The sequence below is a fragment of the Littorina saxatilis genome, linkage group LG1 (assembly GCF_037325665.1).
Source record: "Littorina saxatilis isolate snail1 linkage group LG1, US_GU_Lsax_2.0, whole genome shotgun sequence".
In the NCBI taxonomy this organism is placed as follows: Eukaryota; Metazoa; Mollusca; class Gastropoda; order Littorinimorpha; family Littorinidae; genus Littorina; species Littorina saxatilis.
In genome coordinates this window covers 48,339,010-48,353,480 of record NC_090245.1, presented here as the reverse complement: position 1 = coordinate 48,353,480, position 14,471 = coordinate 48,339,010, and the positions used below count along the sequence as shown (strand labels likewise).

General features: G+C 40.8%; 2 protein-coding genes across 3 annotated transcripts in view; one reads left to right on the top strand and one right to left on the bottom strand.

The window, feature by feature from the left end:
• LOC138972135 (G patch domain-containing protein 1-like) overlaps nt 1-6,541 on the top strand; it is a 34,279-nt gene extending 27,738 nt beyond the window's left edge. The window contains exons 15-18 of one of the 2 annotated variants that reach the window (XM_070344912.1): nt 915-1,167; nt 2,435-2,779; nt 3,263-3,399; nt 5,990-6,541. In XM_070344912.1, coding sequence (XP_070201013.1) covers nt 915-1,167; nt 2,435-2,779; nt 3,263-3,399; nt 5,990-6,115 — 861 coding nt within the window. In that variant the 3' untranslated portion in view covers nt 6,116-6,541. Of the gene's footprint in view, nt 1-914; nt 1,168-2,434; nt 2,780-3,262; nt 3,400-5,986 lie in introns of both variants that reach the window. The other variant, XM_070344911.1, reaches the window with a different exon arrangement.
• A 2,649-nt stretch (nt 6,542-9,190) lies between these two features.
• On the bottom strand, nt 9,191-13,184 carry LOC138972217 (heat shock factor-binding protein 1-like). Its single transcript, XM_070344951.1, has 3 exons — nt 13,033-13,184; nt 11,307-11,373; nt 9,191-11,086 (listed from the first exon to the last, which is right to left on the bottom strand). Exons 1-3 carry the CDS (start codon nt 13,099-13,101, stop codon nt 10,998-11,000), a joined length of 225 nt encoding a protein of 74 aa, XP_070201052.1. The 5' UTR covers nt 13,102-13,184; the 3' UTR covers nt 9,191-10,997.
• Between the last annotated feature and the right edge of the window lie 1,287 nt (nt 13,185-14,471).

The following is a 14,471-nucleotide window of genomic DNA, read 5'->3' as shown; positions in this document are numbered from 1 at the left end:
TACTCAGGCGTCTCTCTCTTTCCCTTTTTTGGAGTTTGGTCACTCTTCTGGAGCTGACTGTTCTCTCAAAGGCCTTTCGGGCCTCACTCCATCCCAAAGTTTTCTTACTTTGGCATGTTTGCCTTATGGTCTCCGTGAGGGTCGGTCCTTTTCAGGGCTGAGTTGACAACCTTACGCACGGATCTTTTCCAGGCCATTAGCATTTCCTTCCAATATAAGGGGGGGGGGGCAGCTTGACATTCCCTCTACCTGGTCGGGTTTATTCAAGACTGGGGTCCTTTTCCGGACTGTTGGCTCAGCCCGAGCTCATTTTCCAGGGCCTGGGCCTCCTCCTTGGCCTTTACGGTCTAGGAGGTTGGATGATATCCTGCGCACAGCTTCTGGCGCTCGGATTTTGTCTTATCAGGTTCTGCAGACATTGCTGCCCTCTGTCAGGATGGGTCTCGGTCCATTCCTTCCTTGGCGGCAGCTGGTTTATGTCTCTCCAGAACTTAAGAGTGAGTTTGAACTTTTTGATCTTACCCAGCACCTTGTTGGAGTTATCTGCTATTATGTGATTCGGAGTAAGAATATTAATATACTTACCCGAATCACATAGGTAATTCCCTCCCACCTTCCCCGCTTTTAGTTTCTATGGATTCTAGAAGTCGAATGAGGATATCACGTGTGGGTACAGTAGCTGTGACGTAATGCACGCTACGGGAGGTAACCCTAGGTGGCAAGTTTGCTATTTTTTTGTTTGGGTTGCTTCCCTTATACTATAGACGGGATAGCGTTTTCAGACACCTTAGCATCTCGACTGCGTCAATGCTATTATGTGATTCGGGTAAGTATATTAATCAAATGAAAATTTAATTTTCGATTTTTGTTTTGTAAAGACAGACAATAAAGTGTTTGTTCTTATTATTCTACAGAAGGGAAATGAAAAAATGCAGAAGGAGGAAGACAAGGAAGATATGGAGGAGGAGGAGGAGGATCGGCCGGTGGACCTGTTCCGAGCAATCTTCAAGAACTCTGACTCAGAGTCCAGCTCTGCCAGCGACAAGTCAGACGATGAACAGAGCGATGTTGGTGGCGGTGATGCTGACAGTGCTGGCGAGGAAAAGGAGAACCATGAATCTCCTTCACAACCACTACCTGTCCTTGTCAAGTCTCCTGTTTTGCAAGGTGTTTGTGCATGCGTGCGTGTGTGTGTGTATGTGTGCCTGTCTGTGTGTCTGTCTATCTGTCTGTGTGCCTGTCTGTGTGTGTGTGTGTATGCGTGTGCCCAAAGACTGTGTCATGCTGCAACAACACTTACATTCCAGCACAGCGTTCTGTGCCATGCTATCTGTTTTGGGAGGTGTGTGTCTCCCCTACCAGAACTGACAGCCAACCAGCAATCTACATACAGTGGAGTCCGGGTACAACGAATCTCAAGAGAGATACGTTATATCAGTAATTCGCTGTAGAGTTTTCAACCCTAAATGGCCTTAAGACAAGTTTTCCCACTCACCTTCAAATGATCGTCCCATCGATCTTTCCTTGGAGAGTACAATCTCTGCATGTTTTCAACAGCTTCATAATATAATCCATAGAGGCATAGTTCAAATGTTCACTTTACTGTCACAATTTTAGAAGTAAAATTTAAAAAGTCGTGTAAAAGCATGTACATGTACATTCTGATCAATCTCCGATTTCATGGTGTCCACCAGTTCTGGTGCATGTACTACCCTGGCCAAGTTTCCTCTCAAGACATCAAAGAGACCGCCCCATAGGTTAAACTCCCCATAGGTTAAACTCGGTCACTGACCCGGGTGCAGGAAGTGTTTCCTCTCTCATATATGAAAGGGGAACCACCTCTCATAGCTAAAACTGGGTCAATGACCCCTGGGAAGAAGGTCAGTGTCTCTAAACAAGGCCACCCAGCTATCACAATGGACCTGCCTTTGATCTCGCCTCACACGCATATCGTTGTAGCCTTGCGACTTTTTAGAGCACAGTCATAGCTTAGCAGCTGATTGGAATAGTGAAAACACAGCAGCGGTGGCTGTTCCGTGCACCTCCCGCTGTTTCTTCAGAGTTCGCTCATCACGCGATGTGCACTTGTGTTTGTATATTTTTGTCTTTGGAGACAATTATTGACATCAGTTCGTTGTAGCCTTGTGACTTTTAGAGACAAAACGGCTCTGGGGCGATGAAAACGTGTTTGTTATAAGAGGGGTTCGTTATGCAAATGAGTTCAAAAGGTTCGTTGTAGCCCGAAAGTAACAAGTAAGAAATAGAAGGCTGTCTGCCGGGAAATCAATGGCAGTTCGTTAAAAGCGGGATTTCGTTATACCCAGGTTCGTTATAGCTGGACTCCACTGTATTGCTAAATCAACCACTGTATCATCAGTCTCTTTCTAATCCCTACTTGCATGCAAACTCTCACTCAACGGTTGTTTCTTCCCAGATCAAAATCAGACCTCACGCCAGCAAGCCAGTCAGCAAAGCACAAGGGAGAACACTTCACCATCACCACTGCCACCACCCGCATTCCTGCAGCCATCATCATCCACATTAACATCAATGGCATTGGCGCGACAAAGAAAGCGCAGCCGCTGGACGGTGGGGGGTTCCATCTTTGACGTCTTGGACCAGTCACCCCATAGGTCATCCTCCCCACCACCAGAAGAGGAGAGAATTGGTGATGTTGCGGAGAGGTTGTCTTCGCCTGATGGGAGTGAGGCAGCCAGGAGGGAGGAGGAGGAGGAGGAAGATATATACGGGCCAGCCCTGCCCCCTAGTGTGACATCTGGTAAGTCTGCTTCTTCTTTCTGCTAAGTTGTTTTATATTTACATTTTTACCTCTCTTCTGACACATGATGAAACTGGGCAAGGGCCGTAATGATTGAAACAAATCAGTCTTCACTATTTTTGCCCAGAACTAAGACATAAGACTGATGTTTTTCGTACCTTTTGTTCTCCTTTAGACTTAGTCAAAGCACAACTACATTAATAGTTCTTTTAATGTTTAAGTAATCCAATCCTCAACCTTCTGCTTTACAATAATCAAATTTTAGTGTGTTTCAAGTTGTTGTTTTTCTCCATAAATCTTATGTCTTATGTCATTTGGGTTGTGTTCTGATTTCAGTCTGTTTGGGTTGCAGAGGACCATTACATACAGCCTCAAAAACCAAGAATGTTTTAATTTTTTTATTTTGAAACGTTGGCAGTTTATCTGTTTTTGGATTTCAACAGCCACTCCAATTGTGTGTCTGACAAAAACAAATGTCATCAGTTTCAGGTGGTGCAGCGTCAAGCACTGCCGCGGACATCTACATTGACCTGACTGGCGGCGGCCATCACAAACACAAGCACAAGCACAGAGAACACCATCGCGACTCCTCTAAGCATCGACACAAAAAGGAAAAGAAGGTAAGATTGGAAGCGACTGGGAGGAAAACATCTGAGGAAGAACAGATGGGAACATGACTTTGAGGAAAATGATACAGGATAATATAGGCCACATGATGTTCAGTGCTATCGTTCCGTTAAGCTTTCATTTTTTAGGAGCTACCATAACTTGAGTCATTTAAAAAGAACACAAATTTTAAAACTTGAGGCGAAGCCTTCAAGGCTCACATAAGAAATCAACAAACAGTAACACAAACTCAATCACTCCGTCACACATACACACACACAGTCGGCATAGGTGACACGGTGCAAGAGTGCGAGACACTTGATCTAGATCTGTCTGTCCGTAGCCTACTTACTTACACGACTGCCTGAGATGGCCAGATCGACACTGCGCTTTCGACAGTGCTGCGCTTCCTCGCGCAGACACTGGAAACACGCTGTACAGATTAACCTGTAGGAAATCTCCTTTGGTATCTTTATCTATTTTTCTGGAGCTACGAAACCGAACAATGTAAAATCGTCTTCTCCGAATCGGCGAACTGCAGCTCGGTGATAACTTTATCTATACCACAATCCTTCACGCGATCTGACCTAACCTTGACCTGGTCTACATACCACACACGACACAAACCAGTCACCTGTTTTTACCCCCCCAAAACCCCCCACCACCCGTTTTCTTTGGATACACACTTTAACTACATACGTGCCGATGAAATGTTGATCATTGCTTCAATACTTTGAAGCTGTTGCTTAAATAATAACCAGGTAAAATTAGTATTTCGGTGTTCAGTCAAATGTTAAGTTTCTACCACAGACATACATACATACATACGCACGCACGCACGCACAGACAGACAAAAGTTAGCATCGCATAGGCTACACTTACGTGAGCCAAAAAGACATAGTCTGGATCGTGTCTTGATTTAAATATATGCTTCATTAAATTATATCTTATCCCAATTCACATATAGCAATTTACTTCAGTTTAGTGCTAGAACGCTGAAACTACGCTCCACTGTATGTTTCCTTCTTTTTATCTTATAAATTGCCTCCCTTGAATTTTATTTGTGACAAATTCTCCAAACTTTAAAGCAATGCAATTAAGATAATTAGGTAGAAAACATGTGAAGATACCTGTTTTCATTATTGTTGTTGTTATCATAATTGTTGTTGTGGCATACACTTATTCTGGTCTTTGAATTCCAACATCGCGGGCGTGACAGATGTAGATCTGTTTCCTTGTGCCTGTAATACATCCGGTATAGCTGGCAAGGCTAAATTCATCTCTGTGGCCTTCTACTATACAGCAAAGCTTTGTCTCCTGGAGACTGATGTTCGGCTTTAATCCCCCTGTGCATTTACATGCATTAGATCATTTTGTCTTATGTTGTGATTTAAAATGCCATTGGTGTTACTGTTTCATGGATTTTAATTTTATGACTATCACCTTTTTTGACTCACATGCGAAGCAAAAGTGAGTCTATGTACTCACCCGAGTCGTCCGTCCGTCCGTCCCCCCCGTCCGTCCGTCCGTCCGGAAAACTTTAACGTTGGATATTTCTTGGACACTATTCAGTCTATCAGTACCAAATTTGGCAAGATGGTGTATGATGACAAGGCCCCAAAAAACATACATAGCATCTTGACCTTGCTTCAAGGTCAAGGTCGCAGGGGCCATAAATGTTGTCTAAAAACCAGCTATTTTTCACATTTTTCCCATTTTCTCTGAAGTTCCAAGAGGTTTACTTTTTGACTCACATGCGAAGCAAAAGTGAGTCTATGTACTCACCCGAGTCGTCCGTCCGTCCGTCCGTCCGTCCGGCCGGCCGGCCGTCCGGAAAACTTTAACGTTGGATATTTCTTGGACACTATTCAGTCTATCAGTACCAAATTTGGCAAGATGGTGTATGATGACAAGGCCCCAAAAAACATACATAGCATCTTGACCTTGCTTCAAGGTCAAGGTCGCAGGGGCCATAAATGTTGTCTAAAAAACAGCTATTTTTCACATTTTCTCTGAAGTTTTTGAGATTTAATACCTCACCTATATATGATATATAGGGCAAAGTAAGCCCCATCTTTTGATACCAGTTTGGTTTACCTTGCTTCAAGGTCAAGGTCACAGGAGCTCTTCAAAGTTGGATTGTATACATATTTTGAAGTGACCTTGACCCTGAACTATGGAAGATAACTGTTTCAAACTTAAAAATTATGTGGGGCACATGTTATGCTTTCATCATGAGACACATTTGGTCACATATGATCAAGGTCAAGGTCACTTTGACCCTTATGAAATGTGACCAAAATAAGGTAGTGAACCACTAAAAGTGACCATATCTCATGGTAGAAAGAGCCAATAAGCACCATTGTACTTCCTATGTCTTGAATTAACAGCTTTGTGTTGCATGACCTTGGATGACCTTGACCTTGGGTCAAGGTCACATGTATTTTGGTAGGAAAAATGTGTAAAGCAGTTCTTAGTGTATGTCATTGCTAGGTTTAGCTGAAGGTCAAGGTCATGTAAAGGTCAAGGTCAAGCATGTGAGTCGTATGGGCTTTGCCCTTCTTGTCTTTTTGTGATGTTTATGTGCTTTTGCTTTTTCAGAAGAAGGCAAAACACAAGAAGGAAAAGAAGAAGAAAGAGAAGAAGAAATCCAAGCGATCCCACAGTAGCAGACACAAGAGTGAATCCAGTGGCAGTGAGGCAGACTCTGAAACGGACAGTGATAGTTGATGAGATGTGTGTCAAGCATTACTCCTCTTTCCCTGACAGAGGCAAAAGTGGTTGGAGTGTAACACAGTTAATGCTGATCAGTTGCAAGTTGGGTGTTACTCCTGTGTCTGTTGTGAAGAAAGACAATTTGTTATTTCTGTGACGTGAGAGAAAATAATCTGGTGTGAGTGAAACAGACAATGATAGCCGAGTGTGTTGAATGTTATCTCAGTGTCTGTCAGCAAAGACAGGATAAACTAGTTTGAATGAAAATTGCAGTGCTACCTGCCTGGATGTGTGTGGAGGATTACTCCCCTTCCTTTACTGAACAGACGCTGATAGGAACCCGGTGGTTGGATGCAAGTTTAGTTCCTCTTTTTCTGACTAAACAAAGAATAAACTGGTTTGAGAGAAACTGATTGCAATAAAACAGAAATCTTGAGTAGACTTAATGTGATCCGTGAGTTGTTTGTGTGTATGAGGAGTGATGAGCATACTTGTAGGAGAGGAAAGACTTGTAAACTCAGCGGAGATCCCATGGGTGGACATCGAAAAATGAGAAGTGTGCATGTTGTTGAATGTATGTGAGGAGAGATATTAATAGGAAGGTTTCCGCCAGTTATCTCTCTGAGGTTTTGGGTGCGTGCCCCTTGCGGGGGCAAAAAACATCGAGGTCACAAGCAGGGTCAAGGGGAAGGTCGGCTGGGCGGACAGGAGTATGACGGCTTACTAGTGCCAAAACCTGGTGTTACCCATTATCACGTGATAATTACTAATTAACGCTGTCAGTTACTGTTTTCATCTGTTAGTTACTAATTTTCACGGGAAAATTACTAATTTTTGGCTCACGTAAGTGTAGCCTATGCGATCGTAACTTTGTCTGTCTGTGCGTGCGTGCGTATGTGCGTGCGTGCGTGTGTATGTCTGTGGTAGAAACTCTAACATTTGAAGACGTCACATTACATTGACGTCACATTATGACGTAAGAGGGTTAGACGTCGCGCGAAGGAAGTACTGAAAGTCTCGGTCATTATTATTTTGAGCGGGCCGAGACTAGTTGGCAGTCGTGTCCCTGTAAGTAGGCTACATGCAGACAGACAGATCTAGATCTAGTGTCTCGCTTTCTTGCACAGTTTCACCTATGCTCTTTCTGTGTGTGTGTGTGTGTGTGTGTGACGGAGTGATTGAGTTTGTGTTACTGTTTGTCGATTTCTTACGTGAGCCTTGATGGCTTCGCCTCTTGTTAGTTTAGGAAGTGAGTCAAAACTAAAAATTAGTAATTAACAGGTGAAAGTTAGTAATTTTTCCGGGAAAAATAGTAATTTTCCGGGGAAAATTAGTAATTAACACGTGAAAATGGTAATTATCAATAGTGGGAAAATTACTAATTTTCCCTTGATAATTACAATTATGAGGTTTTGGCACTAGTAAGCCTTCATACAGGAGACTACAATAGGAAAGTTTCCGCCAGTTATCTCTCTTTGAGGTTTTGGGTACTTAGAGAGTACCGTACCCCTTGCGGGGGCAAAAAACATCGAGGTCACAAGCAGGGTCAAGGGGAAGGTCGCTGGGCGGACAGGAGACTATTGGAATGCATGTTCAAAAAGCCTTCAGAGTGAAGAACCTTTGAAAGTAAGCTGGTATACATTCCGGCAATCACATGACATCTGAAGTGGAGCGAATAGTCATAACACAAGGCATGTGTTTTTAGATGTAAAGCGAGCGCTTGTCATTCAGTTCTGTTTGAAAGTGCAGCTCGAATAAAATCACTGCTGGCCATGTCAGTGCAAGTAGTTTGTACTCAACTTGAACCAGTTGAAGAGAGTGTTGATCCATGTACATGTATGTACGACTGCTGGTCTCATTCAGTTGACAGAGTAAATGGGGGTAAGGGGTGTCCCTGAATAAATAATGCGCCTGTATTTTAAGGTAGTATAAGGTGTTTTTCGATTACATGAGTGAAAACCTGTGCACCATTCACCAACAAGCCCACCTGGGTAGCGCGACTCTTGTTACTGCTAGCTTTCCACTGGGAGGGAGCAACCCAAATTCCCAGCCATGGGTTAATAAAGTTAACGAAATTAAATGTGGGTACACTTTGATCTTTTGCTCATAAATATTCATTATTGATTCACCAGAAAAGAAGTGCCATGCAAGCATTATCGCAAGTCTGCATACTTTTATTACTATCAGGCGCCAAGAAACTTTGTGAGGTGAAATTGAATTTTACCGGTGCAAGCAGTACGACTTCAGAGAAAAGTAAATGTAAGACAACGGCGTTGTGTGTACTGACTATGGGTTACACACTCTTGACTTTTGTAAGAGTGCGAAGTCGACTGTTGTCAGTTGTCAGGGTACAATGGTAAGCTGTTTGAATGGTTATATTGCATGCGTAATGTTGCTGTTACGGGACAGAGCTTGTACTGTTGAAGGACCTGCTGTAATAAAAGATACTGTGGTGTTGTCTTCTACTGCTGTGTAAGTGTGTAATCTTTTCTTTATTTGGTGTTTAACGTCGTTTTCAACTACGAAGGTTATATCGCGACGGGGAAAGGGGGGAGATGGGATAGAGCCACTTGTCAATTGTTTCTTCTTCACAAAAGCACTAATCAAAAAATTGCTCCAGGGGCTTGCAACGTAGTACAATGTATTACTTTACTGGGAGAATGCAAGTTTCCAGTACAAAGGACTTAACATTTCTTACATACTGCTTGACTAATATCTGTACAAAAATTGACTATATTCTATACAATAAGCACTTAACAAGGGTAAAAAGAGAAAGAGAATCCGTTAGTCGGCTCTTACGACATGCTGGGGAGCATCGGGTAAATTCTTAACCTAACTACATGTGTATGGTGTAAAACTACTCTACTTTTAAGACCTCCAAAAGTCTGGACAATTTAAAATGGGGTTCCGCTGTACAATGTTTTTCTCAACTTTGAGTCAAAAAGGAAAACAATGTGCACATACTCAAACACACACACAAAAGAAAGAGAACCAGCAACTATTCTGCCACACAATTCAGTCAGTTCTAAATACATATTGTCCCTTCATCTTTCTCACACACTGCCAGACTCAAACACTGGTATTGTGATGTAATATTACAACTTCTTTATTCTATCATAAGTAAAATACAAATGTATTTATTGTTAATGTTAGATGTAAGAAATAAGTTAATGACTTGATATAAGGCATAGTACAGTACATTGTAATGATATCACAACTTGGTTTTAGAAATCCAAAACAAAACTTGTGTAGGTGAAGCGATGGAGCAGTCAGTACAAGACATTCTTTGTTCAGCTTACAGAAAGTGCTACAAGTATTATTCCTTTCAAGGAATTGAGACATAGAAAAGGAAATACCCTATTTCACACAAAACAGAAAGCTCAGATTTCGATAACATAGTTTCAATATTAAAGTACAAACACAGCAGTAAATGGTGCTAACATCGCCCTTTATCATGAAATTGTTGGGCAATGATATATTGTGGTCAGCTGTGCTCGCCAGTTAGTAAAATTGAGTGTCCTTTAAAAGTTTTGATTTCATAATCTGATACACTTGAAAATCAAATTATCTTTTTATTTGCACAAACCCATTTTTCTTGGCAAGAGATTCGTCATTCAACGTGTTGCACATTTAAAGAATGTTTACATTTGAGGGGTATGACTGAGAAAATGGGGATTTCATTGCAGCTAACACACTAGTACTATTAAATGCACTTAAAAAAAAAGTGTGGTTAAGGTAACATCTTTCTTTATTTGGTGTTTAACGTCGTTTTCAACCACGAAGGTTATATCGCGATGGGGAAAGGGGGGGGGGGGGGGGGGGGGGGGGGGGGGGGGGGATGGGATAGAGCCACTTGTTAATTGTTTCTTGTTCATAAAAGCACTAATCAAAAAATTGCTCCAGGGGCTTGCAACGTAGTACAATATATTACCTTACTGGGAGAATGCAAGTTTCCAGTACAAAGGACTTGACATTTCTTACATTAAGGTAACATAGCCAAAACAAATAGGGTAGGAAGGTAGGCAACCACTTTCTTTTTTTTAACTTTTTTTTCTTAATAGCAGAGCAACCAAGCATGTAGCACTCGCAACCGAAGAAGATGCCGCCATTTTTGTCATGGCAAGCATCTGTTGGGCCTTTTTAGTAGGAGTTATTTCCCTTGCATCGTCTGTCGTCTGCATGACGACTCGAGCGCTTTCGCTTTCATTGCGTTTTCTGCACTCGTTTTCTTGATTTTTTTGGACAAATGTAATAAAAAGTTGTAGGGTCAGCCCCTAAAAATAAGGTAGGTCGGGTTACCGTAACCACACCTTTTTTTTTTAGGCCTAATGACCTAGAGAGGACAAGACACACAACACACGCAATATGAATACATGAGATAAATCTGCTTTTTAAAGAATTCAGCAACACTCTTTCTACAAATGCAATCACACGACTAGTTCACATCATAGATAATGTCTTAGTCTTACGCTAAAATGTTATCTCAATGTCATAGTTGGACAGGAATCTAGCTTCCATTTACACTCGTACCTCACAGTTATATCAGTGACTTGATAAGCCAATTGTTATTATAATAACTAACCCCCCTAGATAAAAACAACGCAACCCAAAAATTATCAAGAAAATCAAAATCATCAATGACAGAAAGTTCTTTCTGTTAGTATTCACTTTAGACTAAAAGACCAAATTTGTTCAGTAACTTGAGTGCAGTTTTTACCAAAGATGTTACCAAAACATAAAAGCTAACAGATTCATACGAGATAAAACCTGATTTTAGACTAATTTAGACATGATTGTTTCCTTTGGCATCATATCTGTACACTGCTCTGATGAAGATGAGGCCTCAGCATGGAATGATTGGTGGCAGGATAAGAAATTTGCTGTATTACAACAGTTCCTAGACTCTTCCGTCATCCACTCCAGCTTGCGTCATCAGGTCAGCAATGTTCTTTTCAAGGTCGTCGATGCGTCCTCCCATGTCATCGAGTGCTTTTGGTTAAGGCAAACAATGCAACCGAACTGTTACCTCCATGCAATTTGACTGTTGACCTGGTAAAATACTCCTGATCAAGAAAGTAAAGACCCATAGTGCCATACCCAATTTTTGCAGCAACATCTATATCCTGCTATTCCCCAAGTTTACCGTTGTTTTAACTTACTAATCTACATAGCACAATCCACACTCATCTGAAGCGTAAAAGGATATTCCTTCCGATGATCTGGTCAGACATGGTCTGGAATTTGTCCTGCATCTGCTGCAAGAGGTTCTGAACCTGCAACCGTCAAACCATACAACTAACAAGATGCAACTTCACAAAACATGGGGTACAACACATACTCGAATCCAGGCAGGGAGGGAGGGATACTGGTCAACTTTAAGACTTTATGTGCAGACTCAGAGACGGTATCCATGTACCATCCCTGCGTCACCACAATGGCCCGTAAAAGACCCTGGTCATTCTGCCATACGCGCAGGTGGCTAATTACACCAAAACACACACCTGGTTAGCGCAACTCTTGTTGTTGCTAGCTTTCCACTGGGAGGAAGGGACTCAAATTTCCCGGCAATGGAATTACATTAATAAAGTTAATTAAAATAAAATTAAATTAAATACTTAAGTTACAATCTTACCAACCTCCAACAAGGTCCCAATGGTAGAACTTTGACTACAGTCTGACCTATCTTTGTTTATCTACAGTAATTCTAAGGTTACGTTTTCCATTCAATGATTCATACACTGATAAAGATGATCAATCATGAATCGTTAATAATATATAATTATGTAAGGTATGAACATTTTACAAAATTGAGTTTGTGTAAGCTTTCCAACATAAATCTTGGCTGCTCTAGCTCCCCTGTGGAAAATAGGCTGCCATGATAATGCACTCAGGTTAAATTTGGATACCAACTTTGTATTACCCAAAACGTTTTAAGTATATATATATATATAATATATATGTGTAGAGAACCGAGAAGACAGCACAACAGTCTTCAAGCACCTTTCAAGCCTTTTCTCATCAAATTCTAACCTTCATCATCACCAGCATACCTAAGAAATGCTCCCTCTATTAGTCACTACCATGCTTCATCCACAAAAACCTAGCCGCCTTCTTCTAGTTCTTTCGAACTGGTGAAAAGCGGTTCAATTTTCTAATCAATAAAAGGTCCGGTCTGTACCTTAAACAATGAATCTATTTTCCAATGTCTAGCAGTACAAGTCTTCTCTGAGAGAGTAAAAGGTGACAAAGACTAGGACTATCAAGATTCGATCTGGACAAATTGAACATTCTGTGAAGTGTTAAATGTTGTCATTTCTGAATCAGCTAGGGTCTTCTATTTTGACAACGGTATTCAAACAAAAAGAAGAAATGACCATGCTTCCTCTGCAAAGAGGGTGATAAGCAAATGCACAAAATGCAATCTTCTAGTATTGATGATCTTGAGCTAAGATAAGAGTAAGATTACAATTAACATTTTTTACCAAGCAATAACTTTATTTATACCCGTGTGACTTGGAATAATAGGCCCTTGAAAAGTAAATATGCGCCGAAATGGCAACGATCTACTGGCCCAAAAAAATCCATCTCACATGGCATTCTGTAAAGGGCCTATAGAGCCACTTAAAAATATCCAGTTATTATTATTATTATTATCTAGACGTTCAGCATGTTATTCACTGGCAGTTAACCTCGACATTCTCTTTCTCAAATGCCATCACAAAGGTAATAATTATTTCCTTAACAATGAAAATCAAGCTTGTTCCAGTTCCCCGGGGTGGTTTTATCAAGTTTCAACTTGCACTTTCTGTAAGTCTGAGAGAAAGGAATTTCAGAGGCACTGACACGTTTCGCGTCTTCACTTGTTTACTCGTGTCGTCTTTTATTGCTAACAAATAACGATGGTTTCGGTAACAACAAATGTATCCACTTACAAATGAGGTGAGATCCTGAATGTTCTTAGGATCAGCCGTGTTTCCCAGATCTTTTCCAACATCAGCCATTGTAGCAGGTCGATTCTATCGTCAACTAAACAAATCTGACGCATGCGCACGAATCTCAAGGAAGTAGGTACTTCCCAAATGAGAATGTGGAAAACAAGAACAACGACAAAAAAAATATCAGTTTCTCCTTTCTTTGTAGTAAACAAATCTTGGCTGTTTAAAATTCATGGATTTAAGTAGACCAGATTTATTTTAACTGACTCTGCAGCACGATTGCCTAACGAGTTTTGTCTTTTTGGGGGGTCCATAAATGGAATACTGAGGCAATGAGCTTGTCCAGGCAGGGCATGAACCGTTATAGATCAGTGCCACCCCCCTTATTAACTTAGCTTGACTCACAATGTTCTCAGTCTGTATGTCACTACTGACCGGCTTGTAGTATCCATATTATATCATCTACACTGACTTGTTTTCCATGTGTATGTGTCCCATTAGCGCTTACAAACATGTATAGTGTATTAAAATGCTTTCGTTGATAACACAAATAGTCTTGTCTTACTGGTTTGACCGTTTGAGTGATAATTGTTTGAAAGTTATATGGGATTGTCTTTGGTGGGTTTTTTTCTCGGTTTCTCACACTCCGTACTTGCTTTATCTATGTCAAGAGTGTTAGCCAGAGTTTGGTGAGGAACATCAGGGACCTATATTAATATAGGTCTATGGGAACATATATGAACTGACTTTATGCTACGTACCGTACTTGTGCGATACAGTTTTCCAGTTCCAGTTCCAGTTCCAGCTAGTTCATTTTCATGCTATAACCAAAGAGTATCCTTGGCACAAAGGGTCAAAAATCCCCAAAATAAGGCCTTAAGAAAATTCCTGAAGTAAGGCCTTGATTCTTGAAAGAACGCTTTATTTCTTAAAAAAATAAAAATAAAAATAAAAATAAAAGGCCTCACTGATTTTTGTAAGGCCATAATTATTTTCTTTATTTCAGAATAAGGCCTTAAAATAATTAAGGCCCTATTTTTCTGCCAATTGAATGCTGTTACCATAGACCTCTAAAATAGGTCCCTGCTGTTACACAGGAGAAACTTGCTAGAGAGAGAGGAAAGACAAAGAGACAGACAGACCTTATTTTTAAAAGCATTATTTTTCTAATGCCTTATAAACAAAAAAAGGCCTTATTTTAATAAGGATTTAAAAGAAATAAGGCCTTATATAGTTGTTATGCCTTCATTTTAGTGTCACAGTAAAGACTTATGGCCTTATTTTCAAAACTAAGGCTTCTTTCTCGAAAGTAAGGCCTTATTTTTGAAAACATGTCCTTATTTTGAAAATAAGGCCTATTTCTGTAAGACCTTATAATAAGGATTTTTGACCCTTTGTGCCAAGGATGAAAGAGAGTAAAAACAGAGAACATGAAC

Coding starts and splice junctions, on each gene's coding strand:
- LOC138972217 (XM_070344951.1), bottom strand. CDS start 13,101: ATGGCTGATGTTGGAAAAGATCTGGGAAACACGGCTGATCCTAAGAAC. Junction 11,374..13,032: donor TTCAGGATCTCACCTCATTT/GTAAGTGGATAC, acceptor TGACGGTTGCAG/GTTCAGAACCTCTTGCAGCA. Junction 11,087..11,306: donor TGACCAGATCATCGGAAGGA/ATATCCTTTTAC, acceptor AACCAAAAGCAC/TCGATGACATGGGAGGACGC.